Source organism: Neomonachus schauinslandi, chromosome 4 (assembly GCF_002201575.2).
Source record: "Neomonachus schauinslandi chromosome 4, ASM220157v2, whole genome shotgun sequence".
NCBI classification, from domain to species: domain Eukaryota; kingdom Metazoa; phylum Chordata; class Mammalia; order Carnivora; family Phocidae; genus Neomonachus; species Neomonachus schauinslandi.
Window position 1 is genome coordinate 53,178,176 of NC_058406.1, and position 23,039 is coordinate 53,201,214.

At 39.1% G+C, this 23,039-nt stretch overlaps 2 protein-coding genes across 6 annotated transcripts in view; one reads left to right on the forward strand and one right to left on the reverse strand.

The window, feature by feature from the left end:
• PDE4B (phosphodiesterase 4B) overlaps positions 1-23,039 on the forward strand; it is a 429,564-nt gene that overhangs the window by 266,683 nt on the left and 139,842 nt on the right. The window lies entirely within an intron of this gene.
• Positions 11,752-22,176, reverse strand: LOC110571842 (L-lactate dehydrogenase A chain-like). 4 transcript variants are annotated; one of them, XM_044914532.1, is made up of 4 exons: positions 22,168-22,176; positions 17,609-17,645; positions 15,077-15,104; positions 12,206-13,300 (listed from the first exon to the last, which is right to left on the reverse strand). In XM_044914532.1, the coding sequence occupies exons 1-4, from the start codon at positions 22,174-22,176 to the stop codon at positions 12,289-12,291; spliced, it is 1,086 nt and encodes a 361-aa protein (XP_044770467.1). In that variant the 3' UTR covers positions 12,206-12,288. The 4 variants fall into 4 exon arrangements, with proteins under 4 accessions (XP_021535681.1, XP_021535682.1, XP_044770467.1 ...); XM_021680007.2 differs by lacking the exons at positions 15,077-15,104; positions 17,609-17,645; positions 22,168-22,176 and having other exon boundaries at positions 11,953-12,331; positions 12,601-13,385; XM_044914533.1 differs by lacking the exons at positions 15,077-15,104; positions 17,609-17,645; positions 22,168-22,176 and having other exon boundaries at positions 12,206-12,871; positions 13,046-13,385.

Genomic DNA, 23,039 nt, shown 5'->3' on the forward strand with positions numbered 1-23,039 from the left:
TTTTTAGATGAAGATCATGCTGTCTTGATTGGTGAGAAAGTTTGTCACTAAATGGAAAAGTAGAACAACAACAACAAAAGAACACTAAGCAGGAGTTCAAGGTAAAGAAAACAACAAAAAGGGAATAAAGACCATAGAAATCTGAAATCATACAAGTAATCTATTTTGCTAAATCAGATTTCAGAGATTGGCATCTGGATCTGTTTGTGGCACTGCAGTGTCTGTTGAATTTATCAAATAGGAATATCACTCTTAGTATCTAATTATGGAGCTGGAAAGTTTAGATATTTGTGATTCTCCCACATATGGCCTAAATTAGATCTCTTTATTTGGAATAAAAAATATATGTGAAGAACTTGTATTTTTATTTTTTTCTCCATGTTTTCTGCACTTAGAAAGGGACTGTATCTAATTGTGTGCTTGGCCTAGAGCCATAATCTTGGCTCTAATAGATGATAAATCAACTCACTTCTCCCAAATAAAAAAAAACAAAATAACTTATAGATGTTAATATCTCATAGCTAGCAGCAGTCTTTCCACTTATTAGAGAGAGTAAAAAAATCACCCAGAGACACACATCATATGTATTGTTTTATTAAGTAGAATATTCAGGAATGGCATTTCTCACAGTTAAAGCTGAATTGAGATGGTCTATAGATAGGCCAGTGAAATGACAATAAAGAGCCTCCATTACTCTTTTCCTATGTGCTGATGAGGGAGATACAAAACCAAAAGAGCATTGGTTTCTTCACAATCCACTATCTGGGACTTGGAATCCATATTTTGTGTAAGTTCATTTTTTCTCTCAAAAGATCAAAATAAAAAATAAACTAATTTAACATGTAAGGCTAAGGCAAATAAGAAATATATGATAAAATTTAGAGTCCCTAACAACTTGGGATTTATTTTCAGAGCATTTGAAGTGCATTAGTATATAATTTGAGAAAGAAAAGGAAGACCCTACTGCTGTATATTTCTGTTCAAAATTTACCGCTGTTTCACTGCAATAGGAAGGAACAGATTTCGGTTAAGTTGGCAAGTTAGTGTGCTTGAATGGAATAAAGAGAGCAGGCCAAAGAAATCATACTGCTTTTAGTACTTTCTTCACAAAGAGCTTTTTTGGACCAAGTTCATAACTGCTACAAGTAAGTACTCAGTTGCAAGAAGAATGTAAGTGGAGATCAAGTAGGCTGAGGCTTTGTATTAATACACTATTAATGTTACTAATGTTAATTTGGATCTGGAGACTTAGGAGCAAACCAAGTGCCTAACACTCTCCAGTGAGCCCCAGGTCCCCTTCCTATTGAGTCCTGGATGTGGAGGTCATTTATTATGCCTGATTTACAAATCCACTCTCCTGAACGATTGCAAAATAGCTGGTGTTAAAGTTCTACATTTTTTCTTTACATGCACTCATCATGTACACAGCTATTTTTTAAATATGGTTTTTCTGGTTATAAAAGGAGTTTATGCCCAATATGGAAATTTATGAAAATAACAAAAAGTATTTTTTAAAAAAAATCTCTTTGTATTTGGGAAAATACTCAGAAACCATAGTCAAGCTAGGTAAAGCCAAAAGGGATATGTATTGTACAGATAATGAGGTAGCTTGGAGAAACTGTGACAGGAATGCAGGTGTTTCCAAAGTTTCAAAGACCATTAGGACTTAATGTGGCCTCTCTCTGCTCCTCTCTGCACTCCTTCTGTGTCTTACCAGTCTTTTTCCAGCCCACATGACAGAAAGCATGGGCAAAAAGCTCCCAAGTTTTAGAATTTATGCCTTTGTTATATAGAGAGCTTATTTATCACACTCTCTCTCCATTCCATACCTAGACTCTTTAGAAAGAGACTCATGGGCCCAACTTACATAGCCCATCCTTAGACCAATCATGTACGGCCCAAGCTGGGATGAGGTAGTATGAGGACAGAACATAGTTGCTTCCACTGCACCTGAATAGGCCAGGGGTAGGGGCAGATTTCCTCAAAAAAAAAAAAAAAAAAAAGGATACTGAGCAAACATTGCAGTAAATCTCCCTTTTAAAACTATAATTCCTCTACCTAGAGATAATTACTGATAACATTTTGATAGATTTTCTTCTGGCTTCCCTTTAAGCTTATGTACTGTTTTAATGTTGTTAAGATCGTTCTGTTTATTAGATTTTTAATCTTGGTTTTTCCAATTAATATTTCAGCATTAATATTCTCATTCATGGCTTGTTTTTATCAATAATAACCGCAAAATAACAATCACAGTGGGTAGCATGTATCTACTGCTCTATTATTGTCGAGATCTTTATATAATCTTACTCTCACTGTGGAATAATATTTATTAATGTATTTACAATGTGCCACTGGTTGTAATATACTTTCATAGATATTTCATTTGATCATCACAGCTGTTGGGAAACATGGCATTATTATTAATTTCCCTATTTCACATATGAAAAAAAAAGGAAACAGAAAAGTCATACAACTAGTAAATGGTTCTTTCTCGTCAGATCTCAAATCGTATTCCCTTGAGTCCATTCCCTACTGCCTTTGCTGGTATTTCTCTGCACTCAGACCAATTCTGTTCAGTTGTTCTTCAAGGCGGTCCTTTACACAATAGTATCTGTCCTCCTGCTGGGGCCCCTCTAGACACTTAGAGTAATTATAGGGGTAAAGGGAAAAGGAGTGGAAGCAACATGCCAGGAGTCAGGAGTTTGTAAACTCGTCCAGGACACTGGTGAGGTTGGGGGGAAGTTGAATGGCTTCCAAATGGTTAGGCACAATTGTTTTTTCCCCCAGAACCTCTGCTGCTCCTCACCATGGCCGACACTGCCAGGCATCCTCACACATGGGTATTTTCTGTCAGGAGCCTCATTTCGTTTCTCCTCCCCACCCAGTTTCCTTCAGGGAAACTTGTAATATACACTATAGGAGTGAAATCCAAGTATGGAGTGGGTTCCACTGGTCTCTCAGAGGACTTCTATTTCTGTGTCCCTGAATGGTCAACATCAGGAGGCGGCTTGGCCTGGAGCACAAACAGAACCTCTACGGAATGATGCAGCCCAGCTCCACCCTCCAACCTCTCATCCCAGATGTAGCCTGGTAACAAAAGAATGGAGGCGTTCTGGTAACCCTGAAAGGAAAGATGGAGGAAGCAGCAAGAAGTTGAAGATGGGCATTCTAGGTATACCAAGCATTCTGTAATCCTTTCCTCTTAACAAAAATCCTTTAGGTGGGTTAATAATAAATGATACTATGAGATGTAGATCACCTATTATAATGACCTTCATTCATGTTGCCAGGAGCTGGCTTGCTTCAGTAATATGCTTGTTAGGGGTCTGTCACAGGCAAAGAGCAGAACTGGGATCTGGCCAGACAGTCCAAGTATAGCTGGAATCCACCAGGGTCACCATTGTCCCATGTGGCAGAGTCCAGACCTCATATAATCATATGTGAAATTTCAGAGACTACGTGGTCCTCCAACCCAGGGCCTGGTTCCATTTGTCTTTGAATTCCTAGCATGTGAATTTAGAACAAGTAAGTGAAACTGAAGGGGGCTTGTAGGGTAAACATGAGCAAGATTCTGCATTGCAGAATGGCTTAATAAGATTGTCTGATTATATCACCACTCACTCCTTTACTGCTGCCCTTTTACTGTTTTCTTGTCTTCCTCAAGCAAAACACTGAAGGCTGAGATGGCTCTTTGGTGAAAGATTACCAAGGCTTGTACTGAAAGGAAACCCTACTTTTTTTTTTTTCTCCAGCCACAAGCTTTGCTGGAAATACTAATGCAACTGAGTAAATAAACATAACTTATCATGCAAAAATTTACAAATTCTCAATCCATATGGTGATAGATTGAGGGTTAAAAGATTAAGGGTTTTTATTTTTGTTTTTAGAATAACTTTTTTTATAATCATGTTGCTTCTTTGTTATCTGTTAAATCTGTAGTCTCTCAGTGCCATCATTTATTAATATTATGCAGATTATAATGAGGTTATTATAATATTCATTGATTAAAACTCAGCAGGATTGGAGCAAGTGAAATGTTTCTTAATGCGATTTATAGTGTTAGTCTCAAGAATTTCGAAACTAAACCCCAATTATTTACACAGATGGCATTTTGCTACTATAAATATTTATGAAACTACAGGTCACTAAAGATATAAATTAACTTCCCACCAGTAAAGACGAACAATTTAAGGCAGACAAAAAACATTTTAAAGCAGAAAATTCTTGTATTTTTAATAATAGCTTCACTCTATTGCTGATCTTGTTTTACTGGCAAAAATCTCCAAAACTGAATTAGGTTTGGGGGTTTCTAAAAATTTATTAAGTAACTGGAAATATAGTCTGCTTAATTTCTTACATGATACGCAAAGGGACAGAAAACTATTCTAGGATGTGGTCCCATTTGTAATGGTGAGTCACTGCCTACAGCAGTCATAATGATAGAGGGATCTATTTATTCCCGTTCTCTAGGCCTCGCACAATGAAGCCATGCAGAAATTATATAATTATTCCTCCTGGATGGATTTTCTTATTGGTTTGTAATTACAAAATACTCTTCGAGTACTTTTGTATCCTGAAATTATGTCTTCAGAGTTGCATAAAGAATGATAAGGTTTGGTCTCAGCTTATTTATCCTCTTCATACTCGATTTTACCAATTAATAGTGTAGATTCTTAGGTGTTAAAATGTGACTTCTTTACCTTTCGCATGGTTCAATTACCTACACCAATCTTAAATAAATCCTAGGGGAGGACTCTTATCTTCACAATCACACAGTATATTTTTCCACTAATTATAACTGCTTCCTGTATAAATTAGGTAGCCTCTGTTGCTCATGTTCCATGCTCTCTAGGTGTGCTCTTTTCAATATTTCCTGTCATTTTGGTTCCTAACCATTTCATAAATGGTTACTAATCATTCCCATAATTTTCTCTGAAAGGGGCCTTGAGGACAAGCACAAGTTCTTTTATATAAGCTCTTATTGGTACTATTTGCTTTTACTCTCCCCACCCCATCCCACCCACCTAACAACTGTTGAGTATATACTATGTGTCAGGCACTAGGGATAGAAAGATGAATTAAACCTGAAAGAATTTATGGTCTAGGTAGCATCTACTTCAGGCAAGCTGTTCTAGCCAGCACCTGCCAGTTCCAGAGATAGAGGTAGCCATACAAGTTGTTAATAGTGCTTAACTGCTTGAAGATTCTTCTGGGATGATTCCTAAGATAATTGTCAAGAGAAGCTCTGATAATCTTCCTCTTCAGAAGATTCCCATTTCTTTGTAGTTGTAGGTATGGTGAGCCTAAAATATACTTTAACATAGTAAGCTTATTGTTATAACTGGAATCATACAATAAAACTATTAATTTCCTACAACATACTTTCTTGCTCCTCCAAAGTCATTAAAATACTAGAAAGCAAGACTTACTCTATATGTTATTTAGAGGAAAGCTATTACAAATAATAAGTGTACCATAATGGATAAATCAGTTAAATAAATGTAGAAAAGATATTGATTTAACAATTACAAAATAATACTGTGTAAATGCTTTGTATTATTTCATTTAATTCTCATAGCAATGCTTTGAGGTATTTTATACACTCCCGTTTACAGATGAAAATCTGAAGCTTAGAAAAGGAACTTGCATGCCCAAAGTCCTTCCCTAATAAATAGCAGCAAACCAGGACTGTCTTGATGCCAAAGGAAATGCTCCAACCATGCACAATTTTGGAATCTTTCATCAGATTTATGTTATGCTTAATAGGTGTGTCAGATATGAATCCTTAGTCTCACATCAGAGCACCTCGTAAGCTTTAGGCTTCTTTTCATGTGTATTTTATATAGTGGAAATTCAGTCTAATGATGATTTCTTGTCCCATAGACAATCTCTTGTCTCCAAGAAAGGAGTTGCTTTCTGCTCAGAAGTTTGTGTGTAGGGTTACTAAAAGCACCATGGTCCACTTCAGTTGCTTATTGAGACCATTATTTCTTGAGTTTCTACTACATGTTAGGCAGTTTCTCCTATAATCCTCACTGTAAAAATATAGAAGGATACCAATTTTCTAAAATCTGTAGTAATTTATTCAAGGTTACATGGGTAATAGATGAATGGAATGTCCTGGATTCAGACTCAGCTGTTTGATTTCAAAGTGTACACCAGATTATGCTGATTGTTAAGTCAGAGCTCATGTTACCATACATTTGTACCTAGCCACACGTAATTTTTTAAAACCAACTTTGTTGAAGTATAACTTACATACAATGAAATGCACATTTTTAAGTGTGATGTTTTTTCTTTTCTTTTTTTAGAGAGAGAGAGAAAACATGTGGTGGGGGGAGGGGCAGCAGGAGAGAGAGAGAGAGAGAGAAAATCTCAAGCAGTTTCCATGCCCAGTGCAGAACCCAACAAAGGGCTCATCGATCTCCTGACCCTGAGATCATGACCTGAGCTGAAACCAAGAGTCAGACACTTAATCCAGTGAGCCACCCAGGCGCCCCTTATGTGTAATGTTTTTATGATAATTGAAGTGACCACCACTAGTCTCAAGCTATACAACATTTCCATCTAGTAAATTGCTTTGTGACCTTTTGCAGTCTTTCCCCACCACCTTTGCCTCAAGCTACCATGGATGTGATTGCTTTCAGTACCGATTAGTTTTGCCAATTCTAGAAGTTCATATAAAAGGAATTATACAGTATACACTCTTTTGAGTCTGCTTTTTTTCAGTTGATATAATGTTTTCTGAGATTCACACATGGGTTGCCAATATCAGTAGTTCAATTCTTTTGTATTACTGAATAGTATTCTATTATATTGTTATACTGTGTTTGTTTTTCCATTTGTCTGCTGATGGATATATTGTTGTTTCTAGTTTGAGGCTATGATGAATCACGCTGCTAAGAACACTCGCATCCCAGTTTTATTGGCTCCTGGGCATCATTATCACAAAACATTTCTTGAACTCTGCATTTGTCTTGAAGGGTGCTCTAATTGTTCTTCATACAAGCCTGATCTCATGGAACATAACGTGTACTCCAGCCAATTTCTGAAACCCATGCTTAGTGTAAGCATTTTTCTCTGAGGTATTTGATGATGCATTTACACTAACTCCCATTTGCATTGCAATGTCTTTCTGATTGATTATGTTGCTTTTAAGGTCAGTGATCTTTTTACTTCATGCAAGTAGTATTCCGTCACTGTATCTATTAATCAGGCCTCTTCGTTCCAAGCTCCCATAAAAAGTAGATGATTTTATGGAAAGGATATGAGGTAGTTCATGCAACCACCAGGAACCTACAGAACAAGGTTTGGCAAACAGGCAGAACAAGGAAAGCTAGGCAGTTGCCAGGACCACAACCGAGGTCACGTAACAAAACCAGTTTGTTGTTGGTGACATCACTGTCACAGCTGCTGACACTAGACTCTCCATTTCCACTCCTGATATAAAGCCATAATTAGTTATTCTATTTCCTGGTTGCTTTCAGAAGGCTGCTCCTAAGAAACTTTCAATGAGGCCCTTGATATGGATTGCAGAGAAAGAGTAGAAAGCAGGAGCCTGCACCCTAGAGGTGTGGGCCCAAAGCCCCTGCCTTCTAATTGAGACCTCAAGACTTGTTTGAGTACTTTTCCTCATAACAGAGCACAGCAGGGCAGGGCATGCCTGATTTTAAACTAGGAAGATCAGATACACCATTCACGATAGACATCCCGGGCCACGTAGTCACCTGAATCCCATGTGGTGTAAATATGATATTACATGCTCTATAGATTTAGTTTCTTCTCAGATTCAGACACCAATCAGATGCAACTTTTTACTTGTGTAAAAGGCATGACTTTTCTCCAGGCAATCACACTATACATTTCAAGTGCATTCACTCTCCTAAAATTGGAGATGAGTATTTTATGCATTCACCTCTCCTCAAACCCTCCCCACTCTCAGCTTCACCCATTCCCACTCTCAGCTGATGATCCTTTCAACTCATTGAGTGAATTGAAGCAATGAGAAAAGCCTTCCGCAGACTCCCTGTTACTAGACTCTGCACTCAAATACTCTACCTTTCTGCCTATAGATGAATTATCCATGCTTCTATCTGAGGCCAATGAAATAGTAATGCTGTGCCTTGGGGTACATGATATTGGTTTAGTAATAATAAAGTAAGACTCCACTAAGTCTTACGCCAGGCATCATCTCATTTAATACTCTCAGCAACCTTTTCAAGTAGGTCCTTTAATTAGCCCTGATTTATAAAGAAAGAAACTGCAGCTTAGGGAGCTCTGTAACTTGTCCAAGTTATTCCACCACTAGTACATAGCAGCAGACCATGGTGCTTTTAGTAACCCTACACACAAACTTCTGAGCAGAACAGATGTTAGCTTTAAGACAGCTTCAGAAGGTGTCATCACAATTTCGTGATGTTCCTTAGTGCATGGCAGGAGATAGTATTGTTATTAAACAGGTTGTACCCAGTTACCTGATAAGCCTTCAGCCTGTATCTCAGCTTGTTGATATCTTTACCCAAAATGGGAACTCAAATCTTTATTCTTGATGGATCTAATCCTCGAGATCCTGAATAGGACAGAAACTTTTCTTGCCATCTACCACTGGACATGGGCATCAGAAAGTAATCCAGAAAATTCCTTGGATTCCCTCAATATTCATGTCACAGGATCTGCTTGAAGTTGGTCCTAGGGAGCCACCACTGAATCCTTTCTCTCATAATCCAAGTAAAAGCCTTATTTGATCTGGCCCTGACCTCTACTTCTGTAATTTCTACTCTCCTTCTCGCTCTTTTCTCTCAGCCAAATAGGTTTTTGTGCCATCATATAGGTACACTCCTGCCTCAAAACCTCTTCTGGCTGCTGCCTTTGTCTTAAATCTCCCCATCTCCATATCCACAGGGCTAACTGTCTCACCTCCCTCAAGCCTTGGCTTCAGTCTCACATTCTCAGCTCCCCCCACCCCACCTCCTAATCCTTATCACCTTGCTCTACTCTATGTACTCTTTTCTATAGCACTTACCACTTTCTAATATACTATAAAATTTACTTACTTACTTATTGTTTTTATTTTTTATTATCTTCTCTCCGCACTGGAATGTAAACTCTTTGATGTCATCTCTTTTATATTCACTGACATATTGAAAGCACCTAGAACAGTTTCTGGCCCATATTAGGTTCCCAATATTTGTTGAGTTGACCCAAATCCTGGAGACCTCCATCATGATATGCTTTCCGAGACATGCTGTAGATTCCATATAGCTTCCTAGCCTACACCAACACTTAGAGAGCATCACTGGATAAGCTCAATAGGGAGCAACTGGCAGAGCTGTATGTACTGTGGCAAAGCACAGCAGAAAGGCCTTCTCTTGCTCTGGACCGTACTTAAAGCTAGAAGCTTTCAAGTCACTGGTCAGTAAGTCTAGACCAAACACAATAATATGGTTTATATTGCTTCCAAAGTCAATGGAGGGCCCTGAAGATATATCAATCAAGCTTTGGTTTCCAGACAGGATTTTTTTAAAATTAAATCGGAAAGGTTCTTAATTTGTTCTGCCTATTTATTTTAGCCCTAGAGACTCTATGATTAATTAGCCTCTATTCCATGGACACTCTTTCATATACATCACTAACTCTCTAAAGGAAATCTTTCTGAGAAAGCTGTAGAAAGCTCCTTGAGACTAGACTAGATGACATTCAACGGTACAATCTTGTCCACCAAACATAAATAAGTGACTCAAGAAAGGCCAAGATACCCTGCTTTTGTTCTTATTTGGAGTGATTCAGAGAATTCCCTCCCAGGGAATACCTTCCCAGGCCTTTTCTTCCAGCTAGAAATCATTAGTCCTAAAACCGCTTTTGATATTTCCCCTAAGATGCCTATTAAGTCTGCAAATAAGACTCGGTACGTGGGCCTGATATCCAGGTGTTCCCTGGGCTATCTTAATCCCTAGATCCTTGCTACATGTACCTGTGGAGTTTCTGTTTTTATAGGAACTTTAAGCACTATAAACATTACTATCACAAAATCATACCTTTCATTGAGTATCTCAACCTGACCTAACATAGTTAGTGCTTTTTGTCCTTTTAGGATCTTTTCTTTGAAACCTGAATTTTAAGGCAATAAACAACTGTATATAACAAAGTCAGTTTTTTTTTCCTTCTTCCTGCTTGATGGGGAATACATGTGTGCTGGAATTCCCTGTGTTAGTTTGCTTTTGCTCCATTGCTCTTCCACCATGCACTTACCGTGACTTCGAAATCCAAGACCCTTTGTGGTTTGGGCTCCAATGTAGATTTAGAGTACCTCTATTTTCATTCATTCAGTCCTTCATCACATTGCCCTGAATGATTTCTTTGGAAATGCAAGTATGATTATCTCATTCATCTCTACATAAAATCGTTCCATTCCCCCACCATCACTTTTAAGAGAAAAGTCTGAACTCATTGTCATGATCAAAATTTTCCCTGTAATCTAGTCTTGATTATCTTTACAGGCCCTTCTGCTATACATGCAGATGCCTACTATGCAAAACATTATTTCTGTATTTAAAAAATGAAATGTCACCCTAAACATACCTGTGGCAAGAGACATACTATGATCTTGGGCATAATATGATGAAAGTTAAGCAACATCCCTGTTTTCTTAAGTGAAAAACTTTATTTTATTCTTGGCCCATGAAATGTTCCCTAGTTCTAAAAGCAGAACAACCATTTTCTCCAGAAAACAGTATTTTTGGGATCACTACTATGTTTAGACTTTAAGTGACAAAAAGCCTCTGTTTAAGCAAAAATAAATCTTTTTATTCATCCCCTACTTTCCTTTCTGGTGTTGTTTTGTAACTTTCATTGATTTTTGAAGAGGAAAGAGACAGTAGAGTGAAGGGAGGTCACAAAGACAAAGGAGGAGAAGTGAATACCTATCCACTGGGCACTTATTCCTGTGCAGGTACTGAGCTGAGGTGTTGAACATACGTTACTGCATCAATTCTAATTTGTGCATTTCTCTTAAATTTTAATTTTCCAAAAATATGCCTTAAAATCAACAGTGTCTTAGAGCCAATGAAATATGCCTTGCTTAATCTGAGCATCATCTTCACTAAGTTTTGAAGATCCAGAATCTATAATTAGAGAGGTTATTCACTCCAGGTCACAAGAGAACCAGGATTCTAGCTCAGGTCTGGAATAGTTCCAAAACCTACTAACAAATTAGAAGATACTACTTTAAATTATGATAAGTACCTATGATTCATTATGACAAATTCAGGATCCAGTCAACTGGCTAGGGCAGTCCAGTGCAAACTAAATGAAATTGAAAATGATCCTCTCTCATAATGTGGCCAGACTTGAAGGAGTAAATGGGAAGGTCAGGAGGAGGAAATAGGCACACCTCCTAGAATAGAACAGGTACTGTCATGGTGTAGAGGCTAAAAAGTAAGAGCAGCAGTAGATAAGGATGAAAGCAGAAAGTCTAGACTCTAGTGATAGGCAACAGAAACCTGCTGTGGCCGGTGAGGGAAGTTTAGTAAGAGACAATGGGGTATTTTGACAGGTAGACAGAGCCTACGAGGTAGAAAGCTCAGCACAGGCAGTATATAAAGATGCAGACAAAAGGCCTCACAGATCTCTCTCAACAGATTTCAGGTCATAGGAACCATGTCCATGGAAAGGGTAGAGTCTTAACAAGTACTAACAAGTATGTTCACTGTAGAGGCAATAGTTTTTTTTTTTTTTTTTTGAGAGTCACTGTTCAAAATTTTTTTGGTTTTTTTGTTGGTATGACACTTAGTTGGTTGCATTGTCTTTTTACATGATATGGCCATGTACACTATATTCTGACATACATGGTACACAAAGTAAGATCCTTTAGAACAGTTATGCACAATACACGCAATATTGAATTTATACATTGGATCCCAGGACATGACTGACTGGAAAAGATGGACTAGGCATGTCGGGTGTTGGGGGAAGGAACCCGAGGTGACAGAACACACAGTAAAGACACATCCGGTGTGAAGAGCAGCTGCAGCTCTGGCCGTGGTGCCTCTGAGACAGTGGGGCTAACTTACGTTAACCCATTTAGGGCTACAAAGACAGGTATCATCAGCATCAGGATACAGCTGCAGGGTTTGGTGAACCATTGCTATTTGGAACTTTAGGAAACTGACGTTTTTTCTTAGGCCATTTTAATATTACTTGAGTAACAGATCAGATAATAAGGACAATATACACAACCTCCAACTAAAATCCTGCTGTAGTCTAGACAGTGAAGTGGTACATTAGAAAACTTTAAAACTGCAGCTCCTTTTGGATCCCCCAAAGTGTATCTGCACTCTTCTTCAAACGGGCCTCCTCCTCAGGAGTCAGAGTCACCTTCACAACATCTGAAATTCCATTCTGTCCCAAGATGCAAGGGACACTAAGGAAGACATCATCTTTAATTCCATAGAGACCCTTAATCATGGTGGAAATTGGATGCACCCGCCTAAGATTCTTCATTATACTTTCGGCCAGATCTGCCACAGACAGTCCAATGGCCCAGGAAGTGTAGCCTTTCAGGTTGATCACCTCATAGGCACTGTCAACCACCTGTTTGTGAACCTCTTTCCACTGTTCCTTATCTCCATCAGTGCCTAAGTCAGGGTGCAGATTCTTCAGAGAGACACCAGCAACGTTCACTCCACTCCATACAGGCACACTGGAGTCTCCATGCTCCCCAAGGATCCACCCGTGACAGCTTAATGAGTGAACTCCCAGTCTTTCCCCCATTGGGTAACGGAACCGGGCTGAATCCAGATTGCAACCACTTCCAATAACACGGTTTTTGGGAAAGCCACTTATCTTCCAAGCCACATAGGTCAAGATATCCACTGGATTGGAAACGACAAGCAACTTGCAGTTTGGGCTGTATTTTACGATATTAGGAATGATGAACTTAAAGATGTTCACATTACGCTGGACCAAATTAAGACGGCTTTCTCCCTCTTGCTGACGTGCCCCAGCTGTGATAATAACCAGCTTGGAGTTTGCAGTCACATTATAATCTTTGCCAGAGACAATTTTTGGTGTTCTAAGGAAAAGGCTCCCGTGCTGGAGATCCATCATCTCTCCCTTCAGTTTGTCTTCTATGACATCAACAAGAGCAAGTTCATCTGCCAAGTCCTTCATTAAGATACTGATGGCACAAGCCATGCAAACAGCACCAACCCCAACAACTGTAATCTTATTCTGGGGGGTATGTTCTTCCTTAAGAAGATTCTGAATCAGCTGATCTTTGAGAGTTGCCATTTTGGACTTAGAACCCAAAGGAATCGGGAGTGCACGTCCGGCGGGCGGGCGTCAGCGGCGCGCGAGGTTGGATCCGGACTTGGTGGCAGCGGCTCCGACACTCCAGAGGCAATAGTTTTGACAGTCATTGAAGAACATGATTTTTCTAGGATGGTACATGGGACAAAATCCTGGGACTGGAATGCCAAGGAAATGAGAGAGCTAGCAATGACACACTGCAAAAAACCCTGAGCTGAGTGTAGTATGTCTAGCAGATTAGTCTTTGAATGCAATATGTTACTTTTAACAAGAGCATGTACTAGATTATTAAAGAAGGCAATGCAATTTGACTATGAGCCTGCTTTCTTAAGACATCCGTGAAAATGTCTCAAAGCATAGTCAGCTATTAACTAGGGACAGAATGTGACATGTTCATTTCCCAACTAGTTAGTTTATGATGTTCATGAGAAGAAAGGAAAAGGGATACTGAAACAACTCATTTCAGCCACAGGCTGTGTGGAGAGGAAGCTAGGCTTGGAGGTAGCATAGTCATTAACTTGCCCGGTTCTTTCTGGATTTGACTATGACTCTCTGGACAACATGTTCTTAACCTCAGCCCAATTACCTCTGTGCAGCAAGATGAACTGAGGACAAGTCATGGCCCTTTGCATTTGAGATTGAATAAAGCTTTGAACTCAAATTACTTTTTTTAAAATACCATCCCACCTGCTTCATTTGCTTCAAGTTTATTCTTTCAATACGAAAAATAAAGCAAGTAGGGGTGCCTGGGTGGCTCAATCAATTAAGTGGCTGCCTTCGGCTCAGGTCATGATCCCAGGGTCCTGGGATCGAGCCCCACATTGGGCTCCCTGCCCAGTGGGGAGCCTGCCTCTCCCTCTCCCACTCCCCCTGCTTGTGTTCCCTCTCTCACTGTCTCTCTCTCTGTCAAATAAATAAAATATTAAAAAAAAAAAAGATAAGGCAAGTCATTGAGTAGAAGAGGAGGAATGCAGTGGTTTGCAAAGGTCTCCTTTTACCCTCTCCAGACTCTTGCCCATGTGTGTCATTGGTACCTACATTTAATCCACTGGATCAGTTCAAATTATTCATTTTTGAAGACCTTGGGAGGCTATTTAATTTCATCTTTAAATGTTTACCCCAACAGTGTAGCATTCATGGTCTTAACAGGGACTATAAGGCCTATCTACCTGGGACTCTGAATGAAAATTTTTTTTGAATAAAATTTGATAAAGGTTTATTTACAGAAGTATAGGCAAAGTTAAGGGAACCAACATAAGGGATGAAGAACCTGCAACAGAGGGAAGTGTTTGCTAGTGCTAGTAACATAAGACCCCTGAAGGAGTAAGAGGAGGAAGCAGGGTTGGTAAAGTGTAATATGCAGCCACCACCAGAACTGCAGTACCAAGCAGGAAGGAGCAAGAAAAGAAATGCACAGACATCTTTGTCCTCCTGCCTGTCTGTCCTCTTTTGGTGTCTCCTATTGGCTGAATTCAAACAAAGTTAGAAGGCAAAGGATCCTAGCCCCATAGGTCACAGAGTGGAGATGGAGAAATAATAAGGAATAATAAGGAATTGGAGAATAATCTATTTTCTATTTGGGGTGTTAATCTGGTTTGATTTATTGTTTTGTTTTGCTTAGTTTTGCACTTCTTATTAAAATCCTATTTAGTTAAAAATTTTGTTTCTCTGTCAAGGCCCTGGGTTTTGTCATGCAATTATTATTTATTATCTACTAACATTTCTGGTGCTGAAGCTGCACCTGGGATCTTTTGAACAATATATAATTGACTCCTTACTATAAACATAATGGAAATATATTTTAACTCCATTTTGTAAAATTTCCCAAGTTCTCATAACTAATAAATGGCAGAGCTGAGATTTGCAACTAAGACCTCTGATGACCAATCTGTTTCCTTACCATGCACTGTAAATGTACTTCAGCATGGATGCATCTGGATCAAATGGTCATAACATGCACACATTTATACATTCACTCAATCATTTATCCATCCTTCCCTATAGCCATGCATCCAACCACGTATCCATCCATTAATTGTTTCTGTGGACGTCTTTGAGGAGTATTTTGAAATGAGGGAATAGACATTAAGTTGTTGAGTACTTTCTGACTCACCCTTTGTGTGACCTTGAGCAAGACCCATTAAATACCTGAGCTTCAGTTTTTTCACTGGACAATAAAAGAAATGGGCTAGTTTAGTGGTTTCAAACTTATTGTTTTAACCATAGTAACCGTAAAAAAATAAGGTTCTACTTAGAAACTTAAATAAAATTAGTGAAGCCTGGAGAGAATACCCCTGGGGTCCTATTAAGTATATTCCTGGATCCCAAACCCACCTAGGTTCACCCTCAGAAGTCCCCAAGGAGTGCAGGTAGACAACCACTGGGTCACTCCTGATTTCTAAGATCCAACTCTCTAAAATTGTGTGGGTCTGTAATTGCTCTCCCTACACGATGTAAACACAAGAGCGAGGTGAGAGGTTCTGGCCATGTTTTCAGTAGTAATTAATGGCAACACACTTGGTATAATTTCTAGAAGATAAGGAAAAATATGATGTTTGTAACTTCTCAAGTTACCAGATTATCAGCTAATTTGTGAAATCACTAGACTTTCTTAAACCTAAATTTATGAGTCTATCCTGTATGATTCCATTTTATTTCTCTTCTATTTACAAATTATACCCTCATCCTCAAACTTTAGTGGTACATTTTTTTCCCAAAAGATAACCAATGATGAGGATATAAAATTGACACTGTGTTTCCAACTCCAGAGAGAAAATGGATTATATTGCTTCTAATGTGACCCTGATAAGAAAATAAAATTAAGGGGAAATTGCATTTGAACTTCTGAAAAATACAGCTTTGTGTGTGCCTGAAATCAAGTAGGAACAGCAATCATATTTGCTGAGTAAAATTAGATTGTTAACTCTTTATATTCCCTCTTCTGGGGCGCCTGGGTGGCTCAGTCGTTAAGCGTCTGCCTTCGGCTCAGGTCATGATCCCAGGGTCCTGGGACCGAGCCCTGCATCGGGCTCCCTGCTCAGCGGGAAGCCTGCTTCTCCCTCTCCCACTCCCCCTGCTTGTGTTCCTTCTCTCGCTGTGTCTCTCTGTCAAATAAATAAATAAAATCTTAAAAAAAAACCTCTTTATATTCCCTCTTCCAATTATACAGAGAATTTCTTAATGATATCTGTCTAAATTTTAAGTGTTATGAATAGTATGGTATACACTAGTAGTTGTTTATTGATTATCCTTAAACTAATTCAGAGGCTACTATGCATATAAATCATAGAATATATTTGAGGTATTATGAGAAAACTTCCTGGAGGCAGCATTTGAAAAAAGCCTTGCATAATGGCTGGGATTGAAGAGTGAGAGAGAAAAAGTTCCTTCTAAGCAATGGAATCACAGGCAAAATCCAGAGGCAAGAAACTGAATTGTACACATGGGGTTGGAGAAGTTCTGTGTCACTGCTGGTTGAGGTTCAAGAAGAAAAACACGAAAAATGTCCACCTGGAAAGTACAGTTTGCGGCTAGATCATAGAGAACTTTTATTGGCTGGTGAGGATTTTGATAGGCAATGGGAAGACAATGAAGGATGTTGAGGAAGGAAGCAACTTAGTTAGAAATGGATTATAGAAAGATTAAGCTGACAACATTTTATCAGATGGATTGATGGGGGTGAAATTAAGGGCAGGGAGAACACTGAGGGAAGCACAATAGCTTGGTAAAAACATGCCAAACACTCTGTAAGGCTATTGGGTGCAATTAGATAGTGATATACTATCCAGTGCATGGGAAATGTATGTGTGCATCCAAAATAGTAGCTCCTAACCACCAGATGGAGGACAAGGAGGAAACTAGGATACTCCCAGTCAGGGTCAGCTGAGATCTCAAATGCAGTGAGAGACAAAGTATCCTCACAAAGTCCGATAACATAGCCATCAAGAGAGGAATTTACTGGCTTCCTTGAGTGGGGTTTGGGAGTGGTCCTGAGGCTTCCATTGTGGAACAAGCCCAAAAGCCTCTCTCTATCTCTTTCTCAACTGTCTGGAAAGTGTGAAGGATGGAGACACAGAGATAAACTCAATAGCCATACTTGTTGCTTCGTGATTACTGCTGTTTCTTGTCCTTAATGGTCATATTTCCCTTTGCCAAAAAGTTATGATCCTCCTAGACAATCAGTCCTTTTTAATGTCAATGCTTACCACCCTACCTCCAGTGCGCCAAATTTTAATATTTCCATGACTGCTGTGGGACCTCTTCCCTATGCTCCAGAACTGTTGTGATCTTGGAGGAAATCTTCGGTCAGATCCTTGTGTATATGTTATTCCACCACTAGACTACAATGCTCTTGCAAACAGGGTTGCTATTTATTCATGTTAGCACTCTTAACACCTAGCATAAGTCCTGGCATTTGATAGAATTGGGGAAATTTTGGTTGATTGATTACCTGGAATTTTAAGACTATCAATGGGCATCTTTTAAAAAATCTGTTTTGGGGGGGTTTTTAACTATGGGGTTCAATTATGTTTTCTTATAGAGAAGTCATGCTCTCATTGCATTTACTAATGCTCATAATTTCTGACAACGACATTTAATAACATCAGAATTTCTGTCTCCTCAGATTGAGTAAATAAAGTCAAATTACCTCTCAGGGGATGTCAGTATGAAGGACCCCCATTCTCACAAGCGCAGAAGTTAGTCATGTCTGACCTCTCTTAAATATAGGCTCAGGAAAGATAAGTCATTAGGAGATTCTTCCTCTAATATTGTTTCTCTTGGAACATGGCCCAGGGACAATGGCAGCGTAATGGCAGCTATCGGTAGCTGGTACCAGAAGACACATAACATATCATAATGTAAGTGACATGTTTCTCACCCAGATCTCTTGGCTGCTACCAAGAATCCATTGCTTTGACCTGGTGCCAGAGAAGTTTCACAGAGGTCAAAACTGATTAGTAAACCATCATAGAGATTTTATAGTTGACACAAATCATTTCACATGTAATAGTGTTTTCCTAAGTTGTGGTTTCAGTTGTGGGCACAAAATGTGCTGTTTCTATTCTTCCTGTGATGGTGAAGACCAAGTCATGGGGAAAACTGAAATCCAGAGAAACTCACAAAGCACAGTATTTAAACCTTCCTTTGTCTCTGGTTTACCTTTGGATTCTATACCCCATTTTTATGGTGAAGGTGTTTTAATGATTTCTGGGCTGGGCAGTGACATTTGAAGAGGTGTTACTTCATCTGACATTGCAATATAGAGACCAAATTATCCAAATCAAACTCCTCAATGATCTCATTTCCATTAGCTAAAAATTACGCTCTCAAAAATTACAGTTGGCATCTGTAGGTCAAGCACTGACAAGAAGACTATTGTTGCAGAAGGACTTTACATAACCTTGTGGAGAGGCGGGATCAGGCAAAGGATGGGGATGGAGATGAGCCTCATCCTTAATAACAAAATCAAAGAACAGGAACACAGTAGGACTTCCAGTTACCACGTCTGCAAGGGAATTAGAAATGAAAGACCAGAGACTATAGATTTCGTACAATTTTGGAAACTTTATCATTTCTCTAGTTTGTTATATCTGTGATTCTTGGACATTTTTTCTATAGTGATTAGCATCAAAACTCTTAAAACTAGAAAGGCCTGCCTACTTACCTTCCAAAGCAACATGGGGCTGAGGAGCTGGGACTGAGGAAGCTATATACTCCAAGCCAGATTCGAGAGGAAAAGTTCCAAGGGATGGCAAAAGTTACTTAATGACTATCGGACAAACTGAGTAAAAGGAAGGGAGTAGGTGATCAGGAAATGTCTGGAGTCTTGGAGGTGGTCTGAGGCTAAGCAGCTAAAAAGCTCACAAGATTGGATGTTTTACTTACCATAGTAAGAAAAGAGCTGAGTAGCCGTTAACAAGAATGTTCTTTGATCTCCTTCTACTTCAAAGCATTATAGCTCTAGATTTATATTCAGTGCTTCTTTGTTCAGGTACTTTTCTCTTAGCCTCATCTCCCTTCCATTAGGGAGAAAAAAACATTTAAAGTTTCCAAATTGTCTCTTCATGAGTTCCAGAGGATAAAGTGAGAGACACTCAGGAGCCTGACACATTAGCATCCTCTTAATGCAGTATGAAGTTGAGGGGCTTTTAATGTGGATATTAGTTATCAAAACTGATTATTGAAATTGCAAAGTAGCCTTGTATTCTGAGTGCAGGCTAAGATGGATGATGACTGTGGAGCCTTTTGCATTATAAATTCGAATGCATGCTCCTTTCTTGAGTCATTGCTCTTTCACATAGCTAATTTATCTTTTTATCTGTGATTTATCCTTCCCCACTCACATTCTTAAACTGCCTTTCCCAGTGCTACAATTATTTAATGGCATAGACTTGGATTTACTGTGACTGGTTTGGCAAATTTAGAGGTTTAGAAAGATGTCTTAAAATTGTTGCCATGAGCTTTCTGGAGATGGGTAATAACATCGATTGGAATTGATAGTTCCTTGAAGGAGAATAGGTTGAAAATGTTGCCAGGGCTCCAGGGAATGACATGAAGTTGGTATCTTCATTTATTTTTCCAGTTAAGCCTTGGCTATTTATGTCTAAAGTGGTAAACAGGTATATCGTTTTCACTGCTATAAGTATTAGAAGTAGCAATGACAATACCTATATAAAATGCATTAATATTTCACTTAGGGGTCTTTGGTTTCTTACAAAGATATTGATTGTGACTAATTTAAACAAATAGGAATTTATTGAAAAGATATCACGAGCTCCTAAACTTGTTGGAAGCCTGGAGAGCCAGCCCCAGAAATAGGCAAAAATAAAGGCAGCTCTGGAGAAAAGGAGCAGGATCCTCCAGAAAGGCCCCCCTCCGCAAAAGGCCTTCCAACCAGAACCATCTGATAAAGACTACCCCACTAGGAAGGAAAGGAACTCTGGCCATTTTTAACTTCTTTGTCCCTGTAGGGGGAATTTAAATTCTAAGGTTGTGGCATCTTGTTTAACTCAGCCAGGATTATACTCTGGATCCTTGTTTGGTCTTGGTAGGGTCTCTGATTGCTTTTTATGTCAGCTGACTTTTTCCTAATGGGGAAGGCAAAATTGCTTAATGGCGAACTGAGATATTGTTAAAAATGGGAAATGCATACTTGGCAAACAAATAAATCCATTGTATTCTATTTTTTTATAAAAAAAAGTAAAACATATTATACAATTAATCTTTGCCTCAACACCCTGAGATATGCAGTATGATAACTATTTTATAGAGTAAATAATTTAGGATTAAATGTATTATACAAATTCTCTCAAGTCATGTAGCAATTAAGTGACAGAATCATACGTAGTACTAAGTCTCCTGATTATATGTTATGTTCTTTCCTCCTTATCTCTCCTATTCTATGATTTGATAGTCAAACAGATAGGATACTTGAGGAACTTAAGGTCCAAAATCTTGTCTCCTTTCCTCCCTATGATCTTCCCACCCTCTGTCAACATTTCTCTCCTTTCTTACATTCCTGTTCCCCTCAGTTACCATCAGTAGTCCAAACCTCCCATAGTCACCCTGACATTTAGGTCCAAATGGCCCGACACATCCCCCAATATAAACTAATCTCCTCTAACCTTTCCACGATGCTGCTGGGACTCCTGGTCTAGGAATCAAGATTTCCTGCATTCTCCGTCTCTCAGGTGATTGTTCCCTTTCTTTGCTGTAACTGACACTTGGCTCTCCCTTGGCCACTGAGCTACCCTTGCATTGTTCTCAAGAGATAGCTACCCTTTTTTTCTCCCATATTCTATGCACTGTAGGACCTAAGGTAGAGGAGGGGTTGTCCTTACTTTTCATTGCTACTTAGGGACCATTTTATTGCCCTTCTTTTGCAAAAGCCTGGCTCCTTTGAAGTACATGCCATCAGACTATACCACCCACTATCCCTCCTGGGTGTAGTCATCCATCCCCCTCTGGGTCACTTTTTCTAATTCACTGAATACTACAGCACCTGACTCACTCTTTCTCTCCACTAGGAAACTGTGTCATCATTTGGTATCATTTCCATATCCATGCAGACGATCTATTCAGTACTCTTGTCTTATGGTTATTTTGCTGTCACTTTGAATAATCTTTTGTTCCAAGCCAGCTAAGCATCTTTTCTCCCATGTTTATTCTAGATCTTTTAGTTAGCAATGACTGAACCATCTCTGAAATCTTGATGTTAAGTGTCCTACTGTAAGATTCTTACTATCCATCCTTCCAGCTCTTCTTTCTGTTTCTCACTGCTTAGATTTGTACCCCATGATGTCTTCCAATTCACTGACCCTATCACCTTTTCACTGTCCCTTACTTCCCTCAACTCTTCTCCCAAATAGCCCCCATCTCTTTCCTTACCCAGCTTAGATTTCAGGGCTTACATTAAAACTCCTCCCTTATAAATACCCTTAGGTGCCTGCCCTACTCACCAGCCACATTTTAGAACTGGTTAGACCAACTCTTAACCTACTCAGCCTCAGCACAGAGCAGCTGGACATGACTGGAGAAAAATACTCAGCCATGCTCCTTGAGCTCATTCTAAATTAATGACTGCAAATCTCAGATGAGTGGTCGGTATTACTCAGCAATTTTACTGTGTATTTCATGTCAGTTCACTCTCCTATTCTCTTAAAACAACTATTTCACGCCGGGTCCTCTCTCCTAAAACCTACCAAACCAAGGTCATCTATCTCACTCTTACTGAGACAATAGAAGAAATCACAGGAGAGCTAATTCATGTAACTTCCCAAACTCTAGCCTCTCCCCTGCACCCTGGAACCCATCCTGTTTTGCCTCCTCCAGGACTTTGCACCTGTATTTCTCCTCCCTCACCTTGGTCATCATTTCTTCCATCTCTCAGACACTCGAGCATGACAGTAAAGAAGCCAAATTGACTCCACAGGGCCCCGCCGATGACTGTTTCACATCTGCCCTCCCCTTCCCAGCAAAACTTTTTAGAAGGTTGTCTTTATTTTCTCACCTCCCATTCTCACCTCAACCCACTTCAATCAGGCTTTAGCAAACTATCCTCAAATAGAAACCACATCATCTGTATTCTCCCTTTTTCCAAACCTATAGTGCATTATCAATCCTCATCTTACTCTACTCAGTACATAATATTTCTGAGAACTACTGCCTTCTTAATGTTAGCTTAAATATTTTTCTACCCTCACATTTTATAATGTGAGACCCTGAGTGAAATGAGTTCCTTTACATTCATCAAGTGGATTTGAACTGAGTTAAGTGAAGAAGGCCTCTCCCTCCTTGGGTACAGATACACCAGCTCCCTTCTGATGGGCTTTGAAGCAAGACATGTACAGTTCCAGCCAGGATTAATCTAGATTTGGGTTTTAAAAACTATAACCTGAGTATTTGGGCCTGGCTACCAGAAAAGGTCTATTTGATGCTTAACCTAGCTATGAAATCTCTTAAAAATCACCCTCTGTTTAAGTTAGGTTAATTCATACTGGTCTCGAGTCTCCAGTTTTACTTCATTTTCCTGGTGATTGGAGGTTTTAGTCTCTTATTTTCATTTGAAAACAAATTTTTTTTCATAGATTTGTAACATTTCCCATCAATAAACTTCCCACTAAGGGGAAGTAATTCATTCACTGTATGTGTCATGTTTAAAGAAAAACTAGGTGGCTGAATGATTTCTTCTGTTGGGGAAATCACTACAGATCTAGGGGGAAAATATTTTGCCT